Raw genomic sequence first — 25352 nt, 5'->3', positions numbered from 1 at the left:
AGAAAGTCAGTTTCTGCCTGTCTCTATTCTTTTTATTTTAGTGGTTTTACCTTTTCATCATATATAGAAAATGTTTTTTTATCAGGGCACAATGCATCTTTTTATGTGCTACAGCTATTGTTTAGTATCAAGCAGTAGAAAACAACAGAATAACTATGCAGCAGCTCTTATTTTGTGATTTTTATTTATTTATCTGTTTATAGGGAGGGAGGAAGGGGAGGTGGGATATTTGCAAATGCAAAGGCATGCTATACCCAAAACATACAAATATCTGAGTTTTTGTGACAAATACATTACATGACAGAGGAATATCTGAATAATAATATAAACTGGCATGTAAATTTGCAAACCCTCTCAGTGTGAAAATAGATTTGACAAAGGACATTTTAATCCAAACAAGCCTCGGTCACAATCACATTGCACGACTCAGTCACAATCCAGCACCCACACAAAGAGGCTACATTTGATATGGAACTGTAAATATGCCCAAATATCTAAATAAGCTTCTTCTTTTTTGCCAGCTAAATAAAGACATTTCATTTTGAGATTAAGGCAGCGGAGGGTTTGTACGCTTTCTTGCAGCACGGTTCTGAATTCACTAATCTCTTCAATGAGCACCTCCCTACCAGTGTTTTACTGTGGTAGAGGCTTAATACAGACATAATCCTTTTCATCATCTCCACATGAAATTTACACATAAATACTATGGATTTCTTTAAACTTTCTTTCTTTCCCCAAACAGCAGAGATAAGGGCTGACTTTAGAATTCAGGTTTTTCTTGTGGACAAACAATCAGCTGAAAAAAGAAACAAAAAATCATAAAAATGTCATTCACTAATGACAAGTTCCCATTCTGGGACAAACTATCCTGTGATTCAGCATGCGCTGATCCGCCAACAGTAATATTCATTGAAAAGGCTATAACACACAGATTACCAGAAGCTCTGCTTCGACAATCTCAATACCAAAGACATCTACATGTGAACACTCCAGATTAATATCTGAATCTTTACAGCCCACCTATACTGGACATATTTCAATATGGGAAACATTCGGTTTTGGAATTTCTTCTGAATGAGACTCAGTTTTCATTAAGCACCATAATATTTATAATAAAAAGCAAAGAAAATAAGGGTTGAATTGGGTTTTCTGTCATCAGACAAGTTCTAATCAAAAACAGCAACAAGTCTGTCACATCCCTGGACAGACCCTGGTCCTCAGTGACCACAGCCGGTACAGTGTGTCCTGTAGCTATGGATTTATTGTTGTCCCACACTTCAGCACTAAGCTTTTCATTTCACACCTTCCTCTTGAAGGAACTGCATCTTGGTGATCCGAGCTCAAAACCAGCCAGGCTTGATTTCCATTCCATTCAAGACAATAGATCAAGACAAAATCCTATGTAGAACAAAGTCCCGACGGTATATTGTACTTTTTGTCCACATTGTGAAATGATAAAGGAATTTGAACACAAAACTGCCACCTTAACCATTTAATTGTATTCATTTCCAATTAGGAACTGAAGTTGTTTTAATAAAAACAGGAAGTCGTAGTGATTCAAATACTGTGCAGTTAACAATGAATATGTGTTGATGTGTTAGTATGGTGTCAGGGTATTCTCACTCCCGTTTTCTCTCTAAAACAAAGAAAAAAATAAATAAACACAGCGAAAGTCAACAACAACGAAACAGTGTAACGTTTTTATCTTTAAATGTCGAGTATCTACCAGTATTCAGCAGCGACCTTTTTCTGAAGCCAGCTCTCGTTCGTCAAAAGCTTCTTGTTATAAAGGCTGATTTATGGTTCCGCGTTAAGCCGACGGCGTAGTGAACGCGGCGACGCTCACCGTACGGCGTGCGTCGCCGCGTACCCTACGCCGTCGGCTCTGCGTCGGTGTAACGCGGACCATAAATCAGAGGTCTGGAGTGAAAACAGCAGCTGAGGTTTGTTCGGGAGTCTGAACTGAATCCCCGGCAGGATGCTGGGGATGCTGCCGGATTTCAGCACCGCCGGAGCGGACAGCTCCGGGGGACCAGCGCGGGCACCACTCACCTCCAGCCGCCAGCAGAGCCGCGGACAGCAGCCACGCCGGCCACAGCAGCTCCGGGAGCCGCGCAGGGCCACGTCCCCAGCCCGCTCGCTCCGGCCGACGCATCGTTACGAGCCAAAACGTGGTGTGAATGGATGGAGGGGCTGCAGCCCGGCCGCGCAGTTTCCAGCCGCTGCGCTCCTCTACATTTTTTCAGATATTTTGCCAGCGACCAGCTGTTTGGGCATGACGTCACCCCCACGACGATGGGCGCGCGCCTCCTCTCCGGGCTTTGATTTGACAACCGCGCTAATGTCGACGGCTTTCATTGGACCTCCGTCCCCGTCAGTCAGTCCGGGGACGCTGCACGCGTAAGATTGCAGCAACAAGGATGCTCGATTCACCCGGGTTGGCCGTCCGGGGCCACCGCGCACAGGAGACAGGTGGGGAGGCTGAGGGGGGATTTATGGTCCCGCGTTACACCAACGCGTATGGCGTATGGTGTGCGTCGCCGCGTACCCTTCGCCGTAGGCTTCGCCGTCGACTTAACGCGGAACCATAAATCAGGCTGCAGCCCGCTCCTTCCCTCCGGGGAATCAGAGTGGAGAAATAAAAAAAGTTGGGAAGATTAGATCACTCAGTTTTGTACAGTTGTCAGAAGTCAGAGAAGGAGTTTCAGGGCTTTTCCCGGCGTCCCCGAGGGGCCTGCATGATTCTGTTTGGGGAGGTCCCTCACAAAGTGTTACATGCAATTTGAGGAAAAACAAACTTTTGGGAGAAACTTTATCAACTTGCAAATTTGGAAAAAGGAAAGAAATAAACTCAATTGTGCACACAATTTATGCACTTACAATTTTGCACTCTGAGAAGACATCTCACTTTCGCTCAGAAATATCTGAGTTTCACACATTTTCAATTGGAAACTCAATATTGCTGACAGTATAAAGTCACAAAATTTCAAGGAAAAGAACTCAGATATTTTGAGTTTATAGAGAAGATTGAGAAGGGGATCATGAACAAAAAAGAATTTCTCACTATAAACGCACACATTTGTGGGAGTACCCTTTAATATTTTATTTAATAATAATTATTAAATAAATACATAATTGTATTTACTGTACAATTATGTCTTGCTGCTTTTAATGTCGATGTAAAGCACCTTGAATCACCTTGTGTTGAATTGTGCTATATAAATAAACTTGCCTTGCCTTGCCTAATATCTAAACATAAACACAAGCGTATTTAATTGATTAAAAATGAAGATGGGTCATTTATTTTCTCCCACATACTGTATATTGAGGCTGATCTTGTAGCATGGGGGCCCCCTAGTGGCCACAAGGCCCCATACATCTGAACAACTGCATATAGTAGCAAGAAACTGCTCTGCAGAGTTTTTATATAATAATAATAATGGATTAGATTTATATTGTGCTTTTCAAGACACTGGAAGCGCCCACAATGGGTCCATTATTCATTCATACTTAGTATGGACTACATGTGTAGCCACAGCCGCCCTGGGGAAGACTCTGATGGCAGCGTGGCAGCCCATCCACACCACTGGCCTCTCTGACCACCACCGTAAAATTTACCAGCAATGCCATCACCGGAGGCAGGGAGGGTGAAGTGTCTTGCCCAAGGGCACAAAGACGGATTACTGAGGGAGCAGGAATTGAACCACCAATCCGTGAATCATTGGTCAAGCCGCTCTACCACCAGAGCCACTGGCCATATAAGTTCACATCTCAAAAAACCCCAGCCAGCAAGTGAGGCAGAGTATCTTGACTTTCAACATGGCCAGATCAAAGACAAACGATGAATACAAGAAAAAACATTGGTCGATTTTACATTTCTAATTCTGAGATATATGAATCAAGTGGAAAATAAACATTAGATCTGTGATCTCTGTGATCTCTGTAATAGGAAAGCGATCTAATGGATTGTACTGTAGCTACTCGATTTTCTTATATTTCTATTAAAAATTTAAAGCAAATATTAATTATATGAATCTCTTTTTTGCTCAACAGTTGAGGTCTGGGAAAAACACCATCAGCGTCTGAGTCATACAAAAATCAATTACTCTTCTGGAACTGAACATTGGGAATGACTCACATTCCGGCCAAGCAGATCTGTCAAAGAGTGAATGAGATACTGAAATGGCTTTTATATAATGTTCCATGAACGGATCATTAAATTACAGTTGAACACCGAACAAATGTGGTGCAGTTTAAAAATGTAAGAAGGCTGATTTTTCACTTGGCTACAAAGTTTTACAGATCTTCTTTTCTAAAATGTGACCGTAAATTCACACAAACTTTGAAACTGAGATCAAAAACATGATAATAAATCATTAAAGTCTAAATGTTCTCAGATCATTAAAGCAGACACTCGTTTACACCCCCTGACTGATGTACTATAACGGGGTCACAGTGCTAAGTTTTTAGAGTAAAATGTTCTTTTTTTTTCATCTAGTCATTAAAACACAAAAATGACCCAAGAGGAAACATGCTTTTTAAAAATCTCAGATGAAAACAGTAATATCTCATAAGGAGAGCATCTTGTTTACATCTTAGTACAAATGGGCTGTCGAAGAAGGTCCTGAAGGCAGAACATGGGCCGACCTTGTCTCCTGGGCTGTTTTTCACGAGCAAGTAGCACCATAAAAAGCTGCAGAATATACCTGATGCATTGCACATTTCACTGAACTGAAATTGGACTCCAAACAGGTATGGTGTTAGCTGCAGCCTGGGTTAGCCCTGAAGTTTGATTCATTCATCTATCACAAGCCATAAACTGCTACATTTCCTGCATACCACTCTTCACTTTACATGATATTTTTTAAACTTTATATTTCATGCTTATTTTAATATTAATGTGCTTTTATTGTCTGAGTGGAAGTGTGGTTGATTTTTATGTTTTGATGAGCTGCTGGACAGTTGAATTTCCCTTCGGGGATGAATAAAGTTCCATTTATCTATTTATCTATGCGTAGTAACGCATTGTAATGAGGTTTTTTTTGTTTGTTTTTTCAAAACGATCAATTAAATCTTTACTATAATCAAACTAACTTCAATTCCTTTAAAGAACATCAGAATGGTGAAATCTTAGTCGGAAAAAGATCCATGACACCACTGTTTAGTTGAATGAGCTCAGTTTGACTCTGTTTATGTAAATCTACAGCATTTTCAGTAGTTTCCGCTTCATCCAAAAGTTAATCATCTGAGGCATAAAATAATAATAAACAAATACCTAAACATTGCTGATAATGCTGGTGTCCGTATGTGAATCGGACAATTTATTCCAACTGTTTTTTTAATCCTGTGTATGCAAAAAAAAAAAAAAAAAAAAAAAAAAAAAAAAAGGGTGTGAAGCTTGAAGGAAATCACTCTCCAGCAGATGGAAAGCTTGGCAGATATTCTGGCCAAGCAAAGGGATATGCTCTCCTTCTGTCAGAGACACGGAAGCCACCCGGTCCGCGATTTCTGCCGCATTTAAAAGAAGTCAACAGCATTTTCTGACAGAGTTGCTGGTTGTTACTCTACAATTATATGCAACCACATGTACTTTGGTGATGCCTCCCACTGAGACATTTGGTGCTGCGAGATGAAGGCATATCCAGCAAAACATTTTAAAATTGGTGGTAGGAGATGTGTGGGCAGACACGCACACATCCTCTGGTGCATAATGCCACGAGTTATTTCTGCTCTCCATAAGGTGAGCCTCTCCACAGCCTCCGAACACCAGCCACGCAGTCACTCACGCAGGAGCATGAAGGGCTTCCAGTTAAGCACTTTAAACCAGCTGGCTTCATAAAAACATGCAAATCCACTCCTGCACCAAATGCCTGGCCTCTCCAGAGTCCCACGGTGTAAAAACGAGACCTGCTGTCTCACACAAACATGTCAGAATTACAATTTTTATGCAAAAGCGGTGAAACCTGAGAAACTGGCCAAAAACATGAAAGAGGGAAGGAGAAGACATGATTGGTATGATTACAAACTCTCCCTCTGTGCTTCAGCTTTGACAAGCAGAATAAAAGACACCACATCGTATGAAGCATCTGCTATAAAATAGTAATTGTACGATAGTAAATATGAATAAAAACAGCAGTTTAGTTCAGAAAGACAGAAAATAATACATTCACAAGTGTCTCTGACCCAGGCTAGGGTATATTTTTGGCTTAACAGTGCCCTCTAATGAATAGACACGTTCACATGTATTTCACTATCAGAAGGTCCGAAATTACACAATAGACCAGTTTTATGATGTCTTTTTTTATTATTCTTCATTTACAGTACGTTGTGAAATTGAAATCAAACAAAAACAGTTGTATAAGTAGAGTTACGCTTGAACGGTAACGGTTAAGGCACAGTTAACAGTTAAAAGTGGAAATGTCCCACGGACACATCTGATCACACCTGCAGTTCTCCCACGCTGTGCGAGTCCTCTCCTGATTTTCTTTTCCGGCTCCTCCTAATCTAGTGAAGTGTCACAGATAAAACTATAAAGTCTAGCTCAAACAAAGCTTGGGAAGCGCAAGGCTTGTTCCAGGTCCAAACTACATCCTGAACACCCCGAAGTGCGTCTTCTTTGTTGGTGCATTGAGAGCGGCGCTGAGGCTCAGTCCCAGAACCAGGCGGGTGTCGGCAGGGTCGATGATGCCGTCGTCCCACAGTCTGCCAGAAAAAAAGTGCTTTTCATCAGTAAATGCCACATCACACATATGACGACTATATATTTGCGTGCAAAATGATCACTGGAGGGAACATCAGGTGGGAGAACATCGTCCTTATTTCTTACAACGCAGCGCTCAGCTTCTTATCCAAGTTACAAACCACAAGAAGTACAGTGAGCATGAGGAAAGGGCTGATGCGTGGGTGCAGCTGCTCTTTGATGCTGTCAGAGCAGCAGCAGAAGAATAAACTGCCTAGTTAGACTCTGTTGTTGCAGCATTGACTACTGACTGCTCAAAAGATAGGCTCTTTCATCAACTGAAATCTTTCATTCAGATGTTAATGATAATAGTAAATGGTGTGCACTTATTAATCTTGCCTAAATTGTCATTTATTAATACATATACACACAAACACAGCGCTTCTATACAGAGTAAACACTGTCAAAGGCAAACATGTTTGTATATGCGCTCCATCTACTTGACAGACAGCCTGCCCTGCTTATCAACCCTCCTGCCATGCCAACGAACCCAGAAAAACAAAAACAAAAAGAACATGTGAGGGAAAACAACTGTCTGCAACCCTCAGCGCAGTACATGCTGCAGTTTCTACAATCGTACAGCAATGAGGATAGGATTTATGAGGGGTTGGTGGTTAACGCCATGCACAAGGAAGCTTCAACACACAGACTGGGGATGGATCAGCTGCCCTCCCAGCTAGTCAACAAGCTGCTCCACAAGCCGGTCATCAAGCTGCTACACCCACTGATCCATGGCCGTTCACTGCTGGAGCTGGGAGGAGCGCTTGGATGGGATATGTTAACATTAAAAAAAAAGAAAATGATCTGAATAGGAAAGCTGAAATTAAGAAAATCCTACTCCAAAAACAGTTCTCATCGAATAATCAAGTCTTGTGCTGCCCTCGGGCTAAGCAAACAGAGCATCTCTGAACGAAAATGGTCAAGATGCTGCTGAATGAAAACACAGGACCTTCTGCAGGAGTCGGTTCTTGTTGTGGTGTTTTGTCAGCAGCCTGTCGCTTCAGTCACATCTATGTTTGGAGTTTCCAGCACCGATATGTGGCGGTTTTTAATCAGACTGACTGATGCATTAAAGACGGCTGCTCTTTTTGAGAGGGCGCCATGAAAAAGTGTCAGACAGATAACGACAACATAATGTTTTTTTAGTATATTGAAGCACCTAAAGTGGTTCCAGGAAACCCCAAATGTAATATTATTAAGTGGTACACGAGCATAAAAGAGCCCTTGCAGATATTCACTAATTGTACCATTCAAACTGCCGAGCAGAAGCGCTATAAATACACAGATTTCAAAGATATCATCTTTACAATGACTCCACTGTCTGATATGAGCATTGCTCAGGGACACACTGATAAAAGCAGACAGGGCTAAATGGAAAGCAATTAAGCATAAAAACAGCATGACATAATGGAGACAAAACATACTCGAGAAGCAAGACCAGCACTCCTGCTTTCAGGGTTTGGTCTGTGGTTTTTCAGTTCTTGAAAAGAAGGATTACGTAAATTATTGAAAAACTGAAAAGTCCCCCCCCATCCAAAGACTAATTGTGTAGTTTTTTTCAGCATCACTGTAAAAGTGCTATGATTTCTTAAAAAATTAAAATAGAAAATAATTAAAAAACAGATACAATGCACCGGTGCTGAACATTAGATGTGAAGGAGTCTCACCTGGCACTGGAGTAGTACGGACTACCTTCCTCTTCAAATCGCCGAACAATTGGTTCCTTCATGGCAGCCTCTTGTTCTGCTGTGAACTGTGAATAAATTGTGAAAACAGAGTCAGGTAATAAGGACCTGAGCCGGGGGCATTTCAAAGGCTGTCTGAATTATCGGAGGTGCAGTGGAATGTTAAGCTGAAAGCACACCGGCGTTTCATTTGTCATGAAGGCCATTTTCATCAACTTGCAAATACTGGGCTAATACTGGTGGGGGTTGGGAGAGAAACACTCTGAATATATGTTAAAGCGTTTCAGTGCTTCAGTCCGACTTCACACACATATGGGAAGTAAATCATCTAGCTTTTTTTCATTCTCTAAATGAAAAGTTACAATGAAATACACGTATAAAAAGACAAGAATCTTCACATGGGTCCAACAAATGTCTTTTAAATATTCCCAGACATTACTGAGATATTGTAATTTTACTTTGTGAAGAATCTGCTCCTTATTCTTGGTAAAAACAACACTTTTTTTTTTTTTAAAAGATACAACGATGCCACTGTAAATGCTTGAGCCAACAGGAGGAAACAGCAGACATCCCAACCCAATCATACAGTTTTGAAGCTTGTCAAGCACTTCCAAGGTGCTCTGCATGGAAATGCATCCTTCTGAATGATCAAGATATAATCTAGCTTAGACATAAAAGTGATGGCAATCAATACTCTCGTTAACATCAGTGTATGTGCACTGCGTCAGCTTCCATTGCCTATCGTGTCGGTTGCACAGAAGTTCCAGCTGGAGGAACAAATCAACACTGGAGGACGGTTTGATGGTAGTGAAGTTGTGTGTGCCAGCTGTTCATTTATCTTCTGTAATAATATGAAATAATATGGCATGCCTGTTGCAAAGTTTCAGTCTAACTGCTGCTTTATTGTGACTCCAGAGATGATCGATATAATGTGTTAGAGTTGTTAATGCCTTGAAGTTTGCTTTTAAGCCCAACAACCTTCATTGGCTCCTTCACACAGTCGCTTTGTTCTGCCCTGTAGCACCTTTACTCTACTCTGCTGAGGAGGAACGATGTGACATGTTTTACCGCAGTTACAGAGGCATAGTGGGAAAAATGGGACGGCTGCTAGTTCTACGTAGAGGAGGAAATCAGTCTGTCGCAGAAATGGTGGGAGACGGCCGAGTGCATCCTTATACTGTCATCTCTGGGTGAAAGTGCTTAGCAAAATAGAGGTGATGCATTCAGAAAATGACTGATACTGAGGTTCTTCAATCTTTTTATGCCGAGACATCACTAAAATATCTGGCAGATGGGCACTTACTTGATGTGCCGTTATGAATCCCTTCATTCACGGTGAACACACTCATCACTAACAGCAAACCTGACACGGTTTAATTATATCCATTTGATGACTGCACCACTGAGGATAAGTCATCATGATAATACCGAGCACTGATATACTTTTATCCTGCCATGTCAAACCTCGGATGAAAGGAAAAGAGTCTTTCATTATGTTTATGCTTTTGGCAGCAAATCAATCAAAGTTATTTCTTGAAACACAGATGGGCTGATTGATGTGAGTCATTACCTCCTTTCCCTCGCGTGCCCTCTGATCTTTAGTGATGGTGGCCAGCACTGTCGCTGCCTGCTCGCCGCCCATCACTGAGATCCTGGAATTTGGCCACATGTAGAGGAACCGGGGGCTGCAACACAAAACACAACAGACGCTTTTTCTTGTGTTTGTTGAGCCAGAGTTATTGTTCACAACTAAAAACTGAAATCTACAAAAGAAAGTCATCCCTATGCGAGTGCGGGGAGAACATGCAAACTCTGCACAGAAAGACTCTTGCCTTGCCCTGGAGTCGAACCAGGAACCTTCATGCTGTGAAGCAACAGGGCTAAAGACAAGGCCCACTACTGGAAGTTAGATATGAATGAAGTTATGGATGAATTTATGAATGAAGTTAGGTATGAAGCCTGTTTATAATGCAGAGGGAGAAGTAGGAAAAGTGATATCATTTCAGGATGAATGCTTTGTTCTTCATAGTTCTGAACAACAATTTCTGAATCATATTTATCTTTTTATGCATGCATCACTTCTGGGTTGCTTAAGTTAAAAACCAGTGGCCACATAGAAAAAAATATTTTAGCTGTCTTCATGATTTCTATAGAAATCATCAGGTTAGAGTATGAAACAATAAAACTAATTAAAGCTGCAAACAGTGATGAACGGGCCCTCGCACGTGCAATTTTCACCAATAAAGGTCAGGACTCAAAACTAAGTCCGATGACACCACCCACGACTCTCTATGTCAAACCATTCAAAGGTTATGGCAGAAAGTAGGAACTATCAAATATGGACCAATCAGATGAGGGGGGGCGCACTTTTTGCCATCTATCGTCGCCACGGTAACGCTTTTGACTGAGAAAAGTAATGCCCATTGTCGCAGGGTGGAGACTCACATTTTGATGTATAACACACCTGGGTGCACGTTACGGTTCGGGCAAAGAAGAGGCCGAAGAAATGGCATAAATTGCGCCAAAATTACACGATTAATTCAAAATGGCCGACTTCCTGTTCGGTTTCGGCCATGGCGCCAAGAGACTTTTCTTTAAGTTGCAACATGATACAGGTGTGTACTGATTTTCGTGCATGTACGTCAAACCGTATTGTGGAGCTTGAGGCACAAAGTTTTCAAGGGGGTGCTGTTGACCCATTAGGCCACGCCCATTAATGCAAACCATGGAATATCAAATTTTTCGCCAGGCCTTGTTTGGTGCAAAATTTGGTGACTTTTGGGGCACGTTTAGGGGGGGAAAAAAACGGTCGTCCTTTCATCGGAAGAAAAACGAGAAAAATAAAAACAATTCCTACAGATACAATAGGGCCTTCGCACTGTCAGTGCTCGGGTCCTAATAATAAACCAGCCAATGTTCGGCAATGCCAAATTAAACAAACAAAACAAACAACAACTCTCTTCTGTTTTAAAGTAGTTTTTTAACATAGGAAAGATTAAACGTGGACAGTTTTCTTTCCTGCCAATACAATTCAATATTTAGTTTGTTAATTTGTCCCTTTTTCTAGGGACTGAAATGGTTTTGGTGTCTTTTCTAAAATGTTATTGTACTTCAAAAATTGAATTTTTTTAATTTGATGCCCACAAAGACAGTAACACAATAGGTTTTTGTGGCATTTTAGTAAATGTCCCTATTTCTCTGGAAATTATGTTTTAATTTACAATCAACTCAAAGGCAACTGCTGCATATTCATCCAAACTGACACCGAGACAACATTTCCTCCTTGTTTTGTTACTACGGCAACAATCTGTGAACCCTCCAGAGGCGACGGCGTTCATACCTGTACGCTCTTCCGCACATGCCGTAGTTGCCTGCGCCGTAGGAGCCTCCGATAATGACGGTAATCTTGGGGACGTTGGCACAAGCAACAGCGGTCACCATCTTGGCTCCATCCTTGGCAATCCCCCCTGCTTCATATTCTCTTCCCACCATGAAGCCTGAAATGAAGATGGAGAAATGGAGATAGAAAAATAATTACATTGCCTTTGCGAGTCTGCGTGCTGCCGTTGTCTTAACAGATGGATTTATACATCGTGCCATGTGATACGTTATGCTTTAAACTGTGATATCGTCCCTCTTCCTCTGATTACATCTCTATTTAGAGGAAGCAGTTGAATAAAGGGCTCAACAGAATGGCATGTAAGATATCAATAATCCCAAAGATGTAGACAAATTCACACCAACCTGTAATGTTTTGAAGGAAAAGAAGTGAAATGTTTCGCTGACAGCATAATTCAATGAAATGCGTTCCCTGAAAACAAAATCAAATATTTAGAACATGCTGCACATTCCCTACACCGAAGGCCAAGTACTATCGGTACTTTAAAACACATAACATGACTATTATTTATTTGACTCTGAATAAACAGAAAGAATGTATTTGTGCACTAAACAGCTACATTAGTATGTTTACTTGTTAAAACATCTCCCTCTGAGGGAAGACCAGTCCAGACATCATTTAAACAGTTTACTAGCTTCAGGATTTTAATTTGAAGATAAAAACCAAACAAACAAAAGAAACAGAGCTTCAATAGAAAATATCAAGCAGGGAAAAAGGCAAAGAAGATCTTACACCATGTACTACACATGTAGTACAGGTGGTTTTTCTCCTTTCTCTTTTTGCAGTTACTTCTCTAAGTTGCATTTCAATGAAGCAGACACTCTTGCATCAGTGTATGAGACAGATAACTATAAGGAACTGTTACGTGCTGAAGAATAATCTCTCCATTGGTTTGCCAAAAATACATGCACAAAAGAGAGCTTTTCTTTCTTATTCCTCCTTTGACCACCTCGAGAAAAGCTTTTAAACCACTGATAAAATAGAAGCTCGGGCTCGTCTTATCTGATGACAGCATTTCATAAAAGGATCTTTAAACGAGGGCGCTCTGTTGATTTTTCTTGACTATCCTCCTTCAGCGCGTCTCTCCCACAGCTGTTTGTCTATGACGCACCGCCAATCCATTTTGACACTAATTGCACCGATGAGATAGCTAACTCCAACGCCGTTAAGAGGAGACTTTACCAGAAAATAATGAATGAAAAAAATCTTATTTTTGCAAAGTTAAGCTTTTAATCTAATTCAGAACGTGTTTGGAAAAATGAATTAAGTCTATAATCACAAATTCAGCTCTTTATCTTCTCCATGCCTGTGTAAAGTTCAGCTCTACTTACAGCAAATTGCCTTGCAAATTAATTGAATTACATAGAATAAAAATGATGATTGTTCCTTGTCCGTGGTTTCCAAATGCTATGTTATTAAAATCCCATTAATCAGAGTACTTATGAGTTGATGGGGACAAGCATTTGAGAAATCGTGTCCCGTCTGTGAAGGGTCAGAACAAATTATCCATCAAGACTAAAGCTGCCACGAGGGAGAAAATGTGATATTTAATGTTGAGAGCAGCTATTCTCTGTGATACCCATCTGAACAGCTTTAGTGTTGTGTTCTAAGTCTTTGACCTTTTGAGAGGTACATAACTATTATTCAGTGCCTTAACAAACAAAACAAGAGTTATAAAAGAGGTCTGGTGGTAAGTCAGATTGGCCCCTGTGGGAGTGGGACTCTGCCAGACCTTCCCTTCATCACTGATCCTGTTCCTAACATTTAACGATACACAATTTATAAGTGCAGCCAAAGGGAGGAGGCTGTCTGATGCAGCGTTGCCAGGATTTCATCTTCGCTTCTTGCAGATAATGTGGTTTTTTTCGCCGTCATCGGGTGGGAACCTTCAGCTGCTTCAGCGTGACGCAGCGGCAACGACAATCAACACCTCCGGATCTGAGACGGGGGTGCTCAGTTAAAAGAAAAAAAGGGGTGAAATGCCCTTAATGGAGTGAGGTACCGTCTCAACAGGAGGAGCTCAACTACCTCAGGGTCGTGTTCACGAGTGAATGATCAAATAAAGTGCGAGATTGACGAGTGGATTGTTGCTGCGTCTGCAGTGGTGGCGACTATCTTTGCTCCCATCTTCATCTGTGGTCATGAATTGTGGGTAGTGACTGCAAGAATGACATTGCAACCAGGTGACTGGAATCAGTTTTCTCCACACTTTTGAGAGCAAGAGGAGTCAACTGAGCTGGTTCAGGCACCTGGTTAGGATGCTTGCTGGTCACCTCCCTGAGGTGTGTTGGGCACGTCACACCAGGATACGACCTTGGACACACTGGGGAGGTTATATTTCTTGGCTGGCCTTGCAACACTTTGGGGTCGTCACAGGAGAGCTGGTGAGAGTTTGGTCTGTCCTCTCTGGACAGGCCGCTGCCCTCTCAACCCAACCCAGATAAGCCAAAAATGATGGATGGATAACTATTACAAAACTTTCTCTTCAATGTGATCTTGGAGCTTACATTTTTATACAGCACAGGTGTTGACAAAGTAGGATATTAATTTTTTATTTTTTTTTTTTAAACACTCCTTTATAGCCAGCAATTAATTTTTGGACAAATACCTTTTTTGCAGACTCTGAAAACAGGACTCCGTTGTTGCCAATGATTCCAACAGGGTAGCCAAATATTCTCGAAAACCCTGTACAGGCACAAATGTGAAAATTAAAAAAACAAAAACAGACCAAAAATCAAAAGTTTATAATTCTTTATGGCGAAGAAATTAAAAACAATATAATATAACCATATACCTGTAACAAGCGTGTCTCCATAAAATGCCTTGAACTCATCGAATTTACTGCCGTCCACAATTCTGGCGATAACCTGAAACACAATGAATATGCAGAGTTATAAAAGCCTGACATGCGATGGCAAACAGGCCTGATGGCAGGAAAGAGAGTCTGCTTGTGCAACTCTGGCTTTTACTTATGTGACCGTATCTAGGGGCTCATAAGGGGAAGCTGTATCGAATAAGAAATTACACATGGAGGGGAAAAGAAAACTCCTCCAAAGAGGGTGGAGTTGGTTCATCCTGAAACTGCCAATACTGTTCTACACTAAAGACACGGCTTCTCTCGAGTTAACAGTAATTCTTGCTTTGGAGTTAACATCACGAATCAAACGCTGAGGCACAGCTTGAGAAAAGAAAAACAAAGTGCTTGATGCCAGCCAGCCATTATCGACTCAGAGCCCGGTACAAGGACCCGACATCCAAACAATGCTTAAAATCCACTCTGAATCTGTAATAGCTGCATGTGTGGCCCAGCCGTAAATCCTAGGCATAAAACTGTGGTAGATGGGAGTCTATGTTCTAACAACAATTATATCTGCAATCACCTAAGCAATCAATTATGGCACTTCGCTGCTTGACGCACATTTCACATTTAATTTTGGCAAATTATCACTTTCTCACCCTTTTAAGTGGGGCTAAAGAACAATTATCAGCTAATCATCGTTTAGTGTCATGCAGAAGCCTGACAAACATCACATGTTCAAATCATTTACAGAAGCGCATTGCTTCATAAAAAGGCCTAGCCTAAAACTCCATACATACATTGTGCAAGTAAATGGACAAATACCTCTCTGACATCAAAATTGCGTTTCAAGTTATCTCCGACTATGCCGTAGAGCTCATCAGCAGGATAGAGGGGAGCCTCAGTGGGTTCTATAGTAACCTGTAAAACACGAGAACCCAGAGTTTGAAAGCGCAGACACAAATGCTTGAATGTGAGAGTGAAGTATCGTCATCAGTAGGCCGACCTCAACATTTTTCCTGTAGTTCAGGCTTCGCACTGCCTTTCTCGCTAAATGAAGAGCGTGGTTATCGTCCAAAGCGTAGTGGTCTGTCACGCCAGATTTTCTGTAGAAAGGAAAAAAATAAAAATAAAAAATCAATCATTGTGAAGACAAAAAAAAACCCAAAACTACAGCACATAAACCATTAATAAGAAAGTAAACAATAGATGGACTGCATTTATATAGCACTTCTCTGGTCTTGTTGGCCGCTGAAAGCACTTTTACGCTTCAAGCCACATTCACCCATCCACACACATTTATACAACCCTCTTAGTAAATAGCAAAGCAGTCCAAATCACACTCCGGTGAGTACATGTGGGGGAACGTGAGGTTCAGAATCCTGCCCAAGGGCACTTCAACAAGAACTGAACCACTGATAATCCAACAGCAGATGACTGCTCCACCTTCTGAGCCACAACCACCCGAATATGAACAAGTGTAAACTACTGATATGAGCCACTGTAAGCTATGAATACCAGGTCTTATATTTCAGTGTTAGAGTGTCAGCCAGCACAGGAAGTGGTTTGCAATGGAAAAAGAATGCATAGAAAAAGCTGCGGACATCTCAGCAGATAAACTTCTGTCCTGGTAAGCATTCCTGACATACTTTCTCTTACTCTGTGTGCAATCCTAAAGGCCCCCGCTGTGGTAGAATATATATAAACAGATCTGGCTGACATCAACTTGAAAGCACAGGTCTCACGAGTCCTGGCCACCCGGGCTTGCAGCCCCCGCAGCCAAGCATTTTACTTTTTTCCTCTGTGTTGTATAAAAGCAGCGAATCACTGTCGATGTTGGGTGCAATGCAAAAGACAGGCTGTGTGGTATTTTTGGCATTAAGTGATAGCTCAGGTGCACGGGGGACAAGAATACAAGAAGATGCAAGCTAGGCCAGGTGAGGTGGACCATTTGGGTTTGTCTCCTGTAGCTGTAACAACAGATGAGACATGAGAGTGCTGTTGATTTATTTTTAGTATTTTAAGTATGTGTGTGCGTGCATATATATATATATATATATATATATATATATATATGTGTATATATATATATATAAATAATCTGGTCTAGAAGGTGACATTGAACATGTGACCTGCAACTGTGCGAGCAATTTGATGATTTCATCACTGATTCACAAACAGCTTTTGTTACTTTACGATATATTCCCATGAAAAAAAGTGATATGTGGTAAATGCAAAAAAAGGAAAACACAGGTAGAGAATGTTTGCCGTAAAGAGAAACAGCAGCAAAGCACGGCATCAGGCCAATAAAAGTATAGCTGAATGCTTTCTTACATTTTTCTCGCTAATTTTTTATCACTGCTTTTGTGACTCAAAATAGAAATATCTCCCTTTGGAAATAAGTCTAAATCTAAAAGCCCTAGCAAGCAAAAGAAAACCCTTCCTTTTTTAAATATGGGCATTAGCAGTCCTTAACTTCCTTTAGAGGGTGGGCTGAATCTGGCAAATCCCTCCTGCTCGAGGGGGAAGGGGTCGCTCTGCGTGGACTAAACTTCATTACATAAAAATCAATTAATCAAATCCATTTGATCAACGGTACCTGGCTGCTAATTACCCTTTTAATTATTATAGAAGAAGTAAGTTTAAACCTGATGAAGAGTTGTTCTTTATCTCATGGTTATTTCAAAGACATTCTCAAAACCTCTGTTTTCATACTTGCAGTGTAAATCAGCACCACCGAGATCCTCTGCAGAAACTTCCTCCCCAGTGGCAGCTTTCACCTATTAAGATAGAAACCGGGAGAATCTCAGCGAAATGGAATTACAACCGTAGCTCTGCAGCACTTTCCTTCACTACCCTGCAGCTATTTCTTATTGGGATGGTCCTTTATTCTACCGGGGTTTCGTGATGTACTTAAGAGTCAACACTTATGTCTTACCTACAATAAGGCAGCTGTCAGCGTGGTCTCAAAGATGGAGAACTAAAAACAATGATTTGATGAGGAGGAAGCCAAGTCAACAACTAATCAGGATGGGGTCACAAAGAAAAGTGGTTTATTTATTTTTTACCAGCCTTATAATTTAGATGTTTGCATCCCTGGCTGTGTAAATATTTAATGACAATATAAAAATAAGATTAACTGGAACTGTGTTGAAATTTCTGTCATTTCATATATTTTTGTGGTGAGAAATGTGCTCTTCTGGTTCCATTCTCCATACTTAGTGCACTGTGATTGATGTCTGTTGCAGATAAGACAACAAATACTTAAAGGAGCACAAAATCATTTATTTCAGGTTTAACTATCAGTTTCAATTGGGAGATCATTCAATTACTTACATCATCTGTCCCTACTTTTTGCAAAATCAGCCTAAGTTTGGACTCCTGATCGTCTCTCCCATATCACTTTACGGCACTAGGTCAGACGTCAAGAGCCAAAATGTAATATATCTTTAAATTCAAAAATAAAGTCAAGCCTGATGTTTAAATTGAAATACTTTGACTGTTACATTATATATGATTCATCTGACTACCATATTGTCATGCAAAAATGAAATAGGTGCAAACCAGAGGAGGTCCTCCCAGAAAGATGGTTCCTTGCTTCCGCACAATAATGCTTTCATCTGCCATGGCCGGGACGTATGCTCCTCCAGCAGTGCAGGAGCCCATCACCACAGCAATCTGGAAGAGTGAGAGGGGGAAAAGAAAAAAAAAAAGACCAGTTAAATATAAGCACAGAACTGCGCAGAAAGAAAAATCCACCTGCAACTTCATTTAAAGGCATGTCAAGTAGTTTTCTTTGAATAAAAGTTTGCATGTAGAATAGTTTCTCATGGAGAAGAGAGTAAGATGTCATCTGCAACACAAAAATCCCTAAGAAACTTGAGTTGTATCATTCATTTTTAAATTTTAAAGTTAGTAGTCACTAAAACTGTCAGACTACAGGCACTAAAAGTTTCAAACTGCCACTGGATGAGGGCTGCCTTCTCCAAGACTCATTTCACTTCCGACTTTCATAACCCTCAATATACATCAGTCTGTAAAATAAAAACTTAATTTGCTACAGCAAAACACATTTTGGAATTCTGTGAAGGCCTGTTCTCTGTGCAGCAATATTTGAAAATGTCTTCTGTGTTTTAAACTTTATGATGGAGAGATAATACTTTTAGAAGGAGGGAAACTTTAAGAATTGCCATCAACAAATATTTTACATCGCAACATCAGTTCAAAAAACAAAACAAAACACAATAAGTGTTAGAAAATGCAAAGATCTTTGAACAAACATTTAGGACAAGGAAACAGCTTTTCTAAAGAGTTGGATTTTTCTATTGAACACAAGAACCTTGAGGTGCATTCAGAGAATTCATTTGGCAAGGAGGGGAAAAAAGGTATTTAGAAAAATAAAAAGATACCACAAACTAAAAGTCATTAATTAATATGCTCCTTCACTGGGGAGATGGTGTTTGTATGATTAATGAACAGTTTGGCAAAGAACATATTCAGCTCTTTATCTCTAAAGAATTCAAAACCTTTGCAAAACTGCACAACTGCAGTTATTAGACAAAACAAATGGCCTTGTTTTTGTCTTGTTTTTAGAAATTAGGACAGCTTTTCTTCAAAAGTAGAGTGAGATGGATTTTAGCTACCTTCAGGCAATTAAAATATGAATGAAAGAGTGCACAGTATTCATATTGACGCTTTCTGCTCTCAGATATAAATTCTTCAGGCAGCACTTTCCAATATAAAGAACTATAAACTAAGAAAAGAAACAACTTAACAGTTAATGTACTACCTCAAGGATAAAAACAGGTTTAGCGAAAAGACCAGGAGCTTCTTAAAACACGCATGTCATTGAGGCCGCGACTAACGACTATTATAGTCGATTGATCGATCAATTAAGCTATTGGGTTTAAAAACTAGCCTAAGATTGTTTAAAGCATGTCCCAACTAACAAGAAGACTCTGAAAATGATTTCTTCAGGTAAAAATATGTGATTTCTTTAACTTGTGTGATGAACAAACTTTGCTGCTCATGAGACAATAAAAACTAAACAAAGTTAGTACTTCCTATAAGCATAACTCATTGGACTTTTTAAGACATCTAAAACTACCGGAAGAGAACAAGGACATGACATTTGTATGAGAGAAGAGGATGCAGAGGATAGGGTTAGATGAAAGCGGTTGATTCGCTGTGCCGACCCACAAAGGACACAGCCAAATGGAAAAGGCCGTAAAGCAGAGAAATAAAGCTTTGCGTGCGTATTTGAGTGTTTAGGGCGCCACCAGGACTTGATTCACAGGCGTCACACGCACATATACAGTTACATATATGGTCACACACTTGTAATGTTAGCTTCTCACTAGGTACTCTTAAATGGTTGATGCAAATCAAAAATGTAAGCGGCTTCTGAAAGTAGAAAACCAGCGTATTGCGATGGAGTACTGTACGATACACTCGACATTACAGTAAAGCTGGGCAGACACTGTGCGATTGTCGGCTCGTTTTGAACCGATTTTCCACTCGTGTGACTATTTTTTGGTAAAAAAATCTGCATTTTTAAACTTTTTATAGCCGTTATATTGACTGGTGTCATTCAAAGAAACATGAACTTCTTTTAAGAAGTATTTTTTAAATTCCAGTCAACAACATGAAACAGACATGTGATGATGTAACCTACTAATAATCGATTACTAAAGTCGATGGAAACCAATTCTGCCATTATTTTTTGTCGACTAATTAAATTATTTGCTGTAGTTCTACATGTCATATATTCAACATGTGGCATACAATGTTTTCAACCACACGGAATCATTACCTGTGCTATTCCCTCTGAAGACAGCCTGGCCTGGTTGAAGAAAATGCGTCCAAAGTGATCTCTGTCCGGGAAGACGTCGGCCTGTCTGGGTAGATTGGCTCCTCCAGAGTCCACTGAAGGAAATCAAACCATCAGCACATGTAAAAGCTTGTTGGTTTTAATCAGCACCTGGTTTCTGGGTGTATACGACAATAACTCTTCCTAACAAACTGCATCCAGCAACCTCGTCCTTCTGCTATGTCCCAAAGCCTTGAGAAAGAAAACATGGCTAACATAAATAAAATGTCACTTCAAATACAGGATGCTAGTTTTAAAAATGTCATTTAGTACATTCTTTTCATAATGCAGGAGTCTGTTTACATTTACACCCTTCTGTAGGTATATCTTTGTTATTTTTCCCAATCTGTACAAATATAGAAATATTCACCTAAGTAAATGCATGGCAAGTGGTTCTGCTGGGCTATTTCTTGTGCACGAAGGTGTTTCTTCACGGTTATGGGGTAGTAAGTCCCTCCTTTGACGGTAGCGTCATTTGCAACAACAACACATTCCACCCTGAAAGAAGACAAAACAAAGATGGGTTAAGCGAGGCAAATTCACGACTGTTATTTTAAATCTAAACTTCAAATTAACTTAAACATCTTTAAATATTAAAGTTAATATTTGTCCCTGATCTTAGTGAGGCGAATGACCTGTTAAATATCATAAATATTCATAACTTACCCAGAAACCCTGCCAATTCCAGCGAGGATACCGCCCGCTGGGACATCCTCTTTTCCATACAGCTCGTATGCTGCAAACTGGGAAAATTCCAAAAAAGGAGTCCTGCAAGTCCAAAAGAAATATACATCTTTTTAGAATATGACAACACTCTTCTCCTTTTCTTGTTCTCAATATAAATGGTTTGTGTCGGGACATTAAGCGTCCAATAAGGATGACTCGGCCGTGAACTTCGGCACTGTCCAATTCAGAAATGGAAGTGGATGTAATACCCTGGATCCAGCAGTCTGTCTATACGCTCTCTTGGTAGGAGTTTCCCACGAGAAGTATGAAGCTTTCTGGCTTTTTCTCCCCCACCTTGGATTATTGATAAAATTGCAGAAAAAAGGGAAAGAATTTAGTGATATGTTGGGCAGCTGAATCTTGGTTTTCAACGAGCATGCATCGAAGCATCAAAATGAGTAATATCTGATTCAGAAGTGACTAACAATATTTTTACAGAAAGTGAAGGGCTGCTGATACTATTTATCAAAATTAATTATTACCAATGGTAATTTATTAAGGCATGTTGGTGGGTTCACCTGGGAGAGATTCAAAACACAAATCATTTATCAGTGAGTCTTGAATAGCTTTACCAGAATAGACAGAAATCAAGCTAAAATTAAGAAAATGTTTGTTTCCAGATTGCCACCACTCAGACATAAATATATTTAACTGAAATGAGGACACAAAGTGGTGGTTTTATGGTTTTATCTTCAGTGTAGTGCGTCATGTCATCTCTCGGGTGCTCAAACTTACCCAGTTTAATCTTCTCTGTTCTGCTTTTTAATTCATCAACTAGAACTTTCATCCGATCATAATTTTCCTGAACAAAAAAATAAAAGGGGTCATTGTTACAAGTACAACAACAGACAATTATTTGATAGATATGATCAAGTATATTCCCAACATCTTTCTACAAAACAACGAGGCTGCAGCGCCATCTAGTGACAGTTTCGGTATTACATGAATGAGATACAACACTGGTTGAGGAGTCCAGAACAAAGTAACACGGATGTGACATGGTTTTTTACTGTATTTAAAACTTCAAATCTCTTACAGTGATAAACAGATCTGACTTATTTTCATTTTCAAGGGTAACCTTTGAATATAGTTCAAAGTGTATATTGCCCAGTATGTGCATTTAAAAAAAATACTTTTTTACTATTTAATACTATTTTTTGCAATATTGTTTTTACATGTGATTACGGCCCTTACATTGTCCCAGAAGAAAGAAATAACTAGGTATTGATGCTAAAACCTTAGACCGGTACAGGTCCTGGATAGATGGGAGGTTATTGGGACTAACCTCCCATCTATCCAGGACCCGTACCGGTCCAGGACCAGGAAACGGGCAGGTATTATCTCTGCAGACCCCTCACACCCAGGACACAGTCTGTTTGAACTCGTCCCCTCTGGACGGCGCTACAGAGCTCTGTACACTAAAACCTCCAGACTCAGAGACAGTTTCTTCCACCAAGCTGTTGCTCTGATGAACTCTCATCACTCAGAGTAATCAATCACTGTGCAATAATAATAATAACCACAATCATCTGCTGTAACAATGCACCTGTCAATAACCATATCTACCTCATACTGCTGCACCTTTCACTTTTTTTTTTTTAAACTGTATATATGTTAATAAGAGCTGTCATTTGTCTATTTACTGTACAGTGAGCGAAAATAACCGGAGTCAAATTCCCTGTCTTGTTTGACCTGACTTGACCAGACTGATCCAGATTCTGATTCTTTTGGGGTCCAGACCTGTCAAGTCTCCCGTTTTGGCCAGGAAACTACCGTATTTTACCCCTCTTTCCCGCTGTCCTCCCGTATTAGTATTTTCACGTAAATTTCCAATTTTATAATGTAATAATTTTTAAAAAGCATTATTGTGCCTCTCCAAACTGAATTGTCACTAACCTCGCGAGAACTGCCACCTGCTGTAGCCTCGGTGACAGTTCTCGGGAGGTTAGTGGCGACAAGGGAAGCAAACTCGGAACAAATCAGAGATGGATGTGACGAGAGAGGAGGCATTTCTGCTAAAAAAGCGAAGACTTCATGTAAATATCTCTAAAATTTGGAAACCGATTTTACTTTCCAAAGATATAACAGCGGGAGGCTCAGAAACTTGTTTCACTTGAAGAAAAACAATATAAACTGAACATATTTAAAATAAATATATGTGCTTTAATTCTTCTTATGTTTTCATTTAGGCTCATAGGAATTACACACATATTAATAATGTCCACAGTATTTCAGTGTGAAAAAAGGTCGGCCTGAGCACATAATTGTAGTTTGTAAGTTGTTAACAGGTAGTTATATTATATTATATGTCTTAAAATGTCAGATACTGGACCTCGGTTGGGCTGGTGGGACAGGAACATTTCTATTTTTAAATCCTAAACTTGACAGGTATGGGTGACCTCTACGGTTGCCAATCGTCCCATAAAATACAGAATTGTCATTTATTTGAGAAAAAAATGTTGCGTCCCGTATTGAACTAATACGGGACGCGATGTGTCCTGTATTTTCATTAAAGCCCCATACACACGTCTGTCACACACACATCAACACTAAATTTAACAATAATGAACAAAATAAAACATAGGAAACATTAAGGCCAGAAAAATCTTTGTGGCGGGACAACAGGACCTGCTGTGCTATGTGCCCAGATCTTTATATGTTGTTTTTATATATATATGTGTGTATATGTGTGTGTGTGTGTGTGTGTGTGTGTGTGTGTGTGTGTGTGTGTGTGTGTGTGTGTGTCAGACAGCGGGGAGGACTCAGGCTTGTGTTCCGAGTGTTCCAAGTTGTGTTCCGTATTGAACCAATACGGACATATGTTATGCTCTTATTTATTGATGAAATAATATACAGGTGAAGGTCGGAAAATTTGAATATATTGCAAAACGTGATTCGTAGTAAATTTAACTAAAGGTTAAACAAATATATTATTTCCCACTACATTCAAAGTGAGATATTTCAAGCCTTTTTTTGTTATGATTTTGGCTCACAGTTTATGAAAACCCCAAATAAAAAATAAATAAGAGAATATTTTATGAAATCAATAAACAATTCCATCATCTAAATTATAACAAATAAAGGTTTAATAAATCTTGCTTTGCCTGTAATAAGACTAGGTAATATATTAGTTTCACCTTTTAAGTTGAATTATTGAAATAAATTAACTTTTGCACCATATTCTTCACCTGTAGGCTATATTATACATCTTGGCTGATGTGGACATACATATCATAGGACAGTGGTTCTCAACTCCGGTCCTCGGGACCCCCTGCCCTGCATGTCTTAGATGTTTCCCTGCTTCAGCACACCGTGATACAAGGAGCTGTGTCATCAACAGAACTGTCCAGACTTTGATGACAAGCTGGTGACGACTGTTAATTAGAATCAGGTGTGTTGATGCAGGGAAACATCTAAGACATGCAGGACAGGGGGTCCCGAGGACCGGAGTTGAGAACCACTGTCATAGGAGACTATTTCAGTTGCTAGTATGGTTGTCTGTCTGTACAGTCATGAAAGTTCAATGCAATTAAAGCACTTTAAACTTTAAATCAAAGCATTTTGTTTTTTCATATAAAATAAACAAATTTTTATGCAGTTTAAAAGTTTTGGGGCTTTTTTTTTGGCTCCTGCGCTGCTAAAATCAGGGCGTCCTTTATTTCTATTCCTGAAAGGTGCAACCCTAGTGACCTCCAACAGTAGTTTCGCTGTGTCTCACTGGCTAAAGTAGTGAGTTTTCCTCCGTGCTTGATGGGCCTGACTGGAGCAGAGAGTGGACCTGTGTGAGGTGTCCAGGTGATTGTGGAGGGGGAGGATCGACCACCTGGTTCAACATTGACATTAGCATCGGCGGCTAGCACCTGTTAGCAGCGCGCTCCCCTACCTGGTACTCCGAGGACAGTTTATCGGGCTGCGCGCCCAGACGAGCGACGCTGTCAGCGTGGTAAGGTCTGCTGCTGGCCAACGAGAAACTCCTGCATCGGAGTAGCCACGGTCTGGCTGACCGTAGGAGCATTTTAATGCGACCTAAACCTCAAATGTGCAGCTTTTAGATCTCCAGCTGACCCAGCGGTTTCTTCTTCTGTGGTTGCTGGTAGAAGAGACGCGGCTCCACGTCGCCACCTGCTGGTCACGGA

General features: G+C 40.3%; 2 protein-coding genes across 2 annotated transcripts in view; both read right to left on the bottom strand.

Annotated features, from left to right (window-relative positions):
• tmem8b (transmembrane protein 8B) overlaps positions 1-2253 on the bottom strand; it is a 47852-nt gene extending 45599 nt beyond the window's left edge. Inside the window, exon 1 of the mRNA XM_061730094.1 lies at positions 2053-2253. Coding sequence (XP_061586078.1) covers positions 2053-2155 — 103 coding nt within the window. The 5' untranslated portion in view covers positions 2156-2253. The remainder of the gene's footprint in view (positions 1-2052) is intronic.
• A 4031-nt stretch (positions 2254-6284) lies between these two features.
• mccc2 (methylcrotonyl-CoA carboxylase subunit 2) lies at positions 6285-25302 on the bottom strand. The gene is made up of 17 exons (XM_061729556.1): positions 25100-25302; positions 21952-22018; positions 21426-21510; positions 21157-21258; positions 20861-20988; positions 20434-20546; positions 18186-18299; positions 17337-17401; positions 15628-15727; positions 15447-15542; positions 14619-14691; positions 14433-14509; positions 12169-12235; positions 11765-11921; positions 9995-10109; positions 8407-8492; positions 6285-6702 (listed from the first exon to the last, which is right to left on the bottom strand). Exons 1-17 carry the CDS (start codon positions 25229-25231, stop codon positions 6585-6587), a joined length of 1695 nt encoding a protein of 564 aa, XP_061585540.1. The 5' UTR covers positions 25232-25302; the 3' UTR covers positions 6285-6584.
• Between the last annotated feature and the right edge of the window lie 50 nt (positions 25303-25352).

This window comes from Cololabis saira, chromosome 9 (genome assembly GCF_033807715.1).
Source record: "Cololabis saira isolate AMF1-May2022 chromosome 9, fColSai1.1, whole genome shotgun sequence".
Classification (NCBI taxonomy): domain Eukaryota; kingdom Metazoa; phylum Chordata; class Actinopteri; order Beloniformes; family Belonidae; genus Cololabis; species Cololabis saira.
This window is presented reverse-complemented; position numbering and strand designations above follow the sequence as displayed.

Coding starts and splice junctions, on each gene's coding strand:
- mccc2 (XM_061729556.1), bottom strand. CDS start 25,231: ATGCTCCTACGGTCAGCCAGACCGTGGCTACTCCGATGCAGGAGTTTC. Junction 18,300..20,433: donor CTTCAGAGGGAATAGCACAG/GTAATGATTCCG, acceptor TCACTCTTCCAG/ATTGCTGTGGTGATGGGCTC. Junction 17,402..18,185: donor TTCTGGGAGGACCTCCTCTG/GTTTGCACCTAT, acceptor CTATCTTAATAG/GTGAAAGCTGCCACTGGGGA.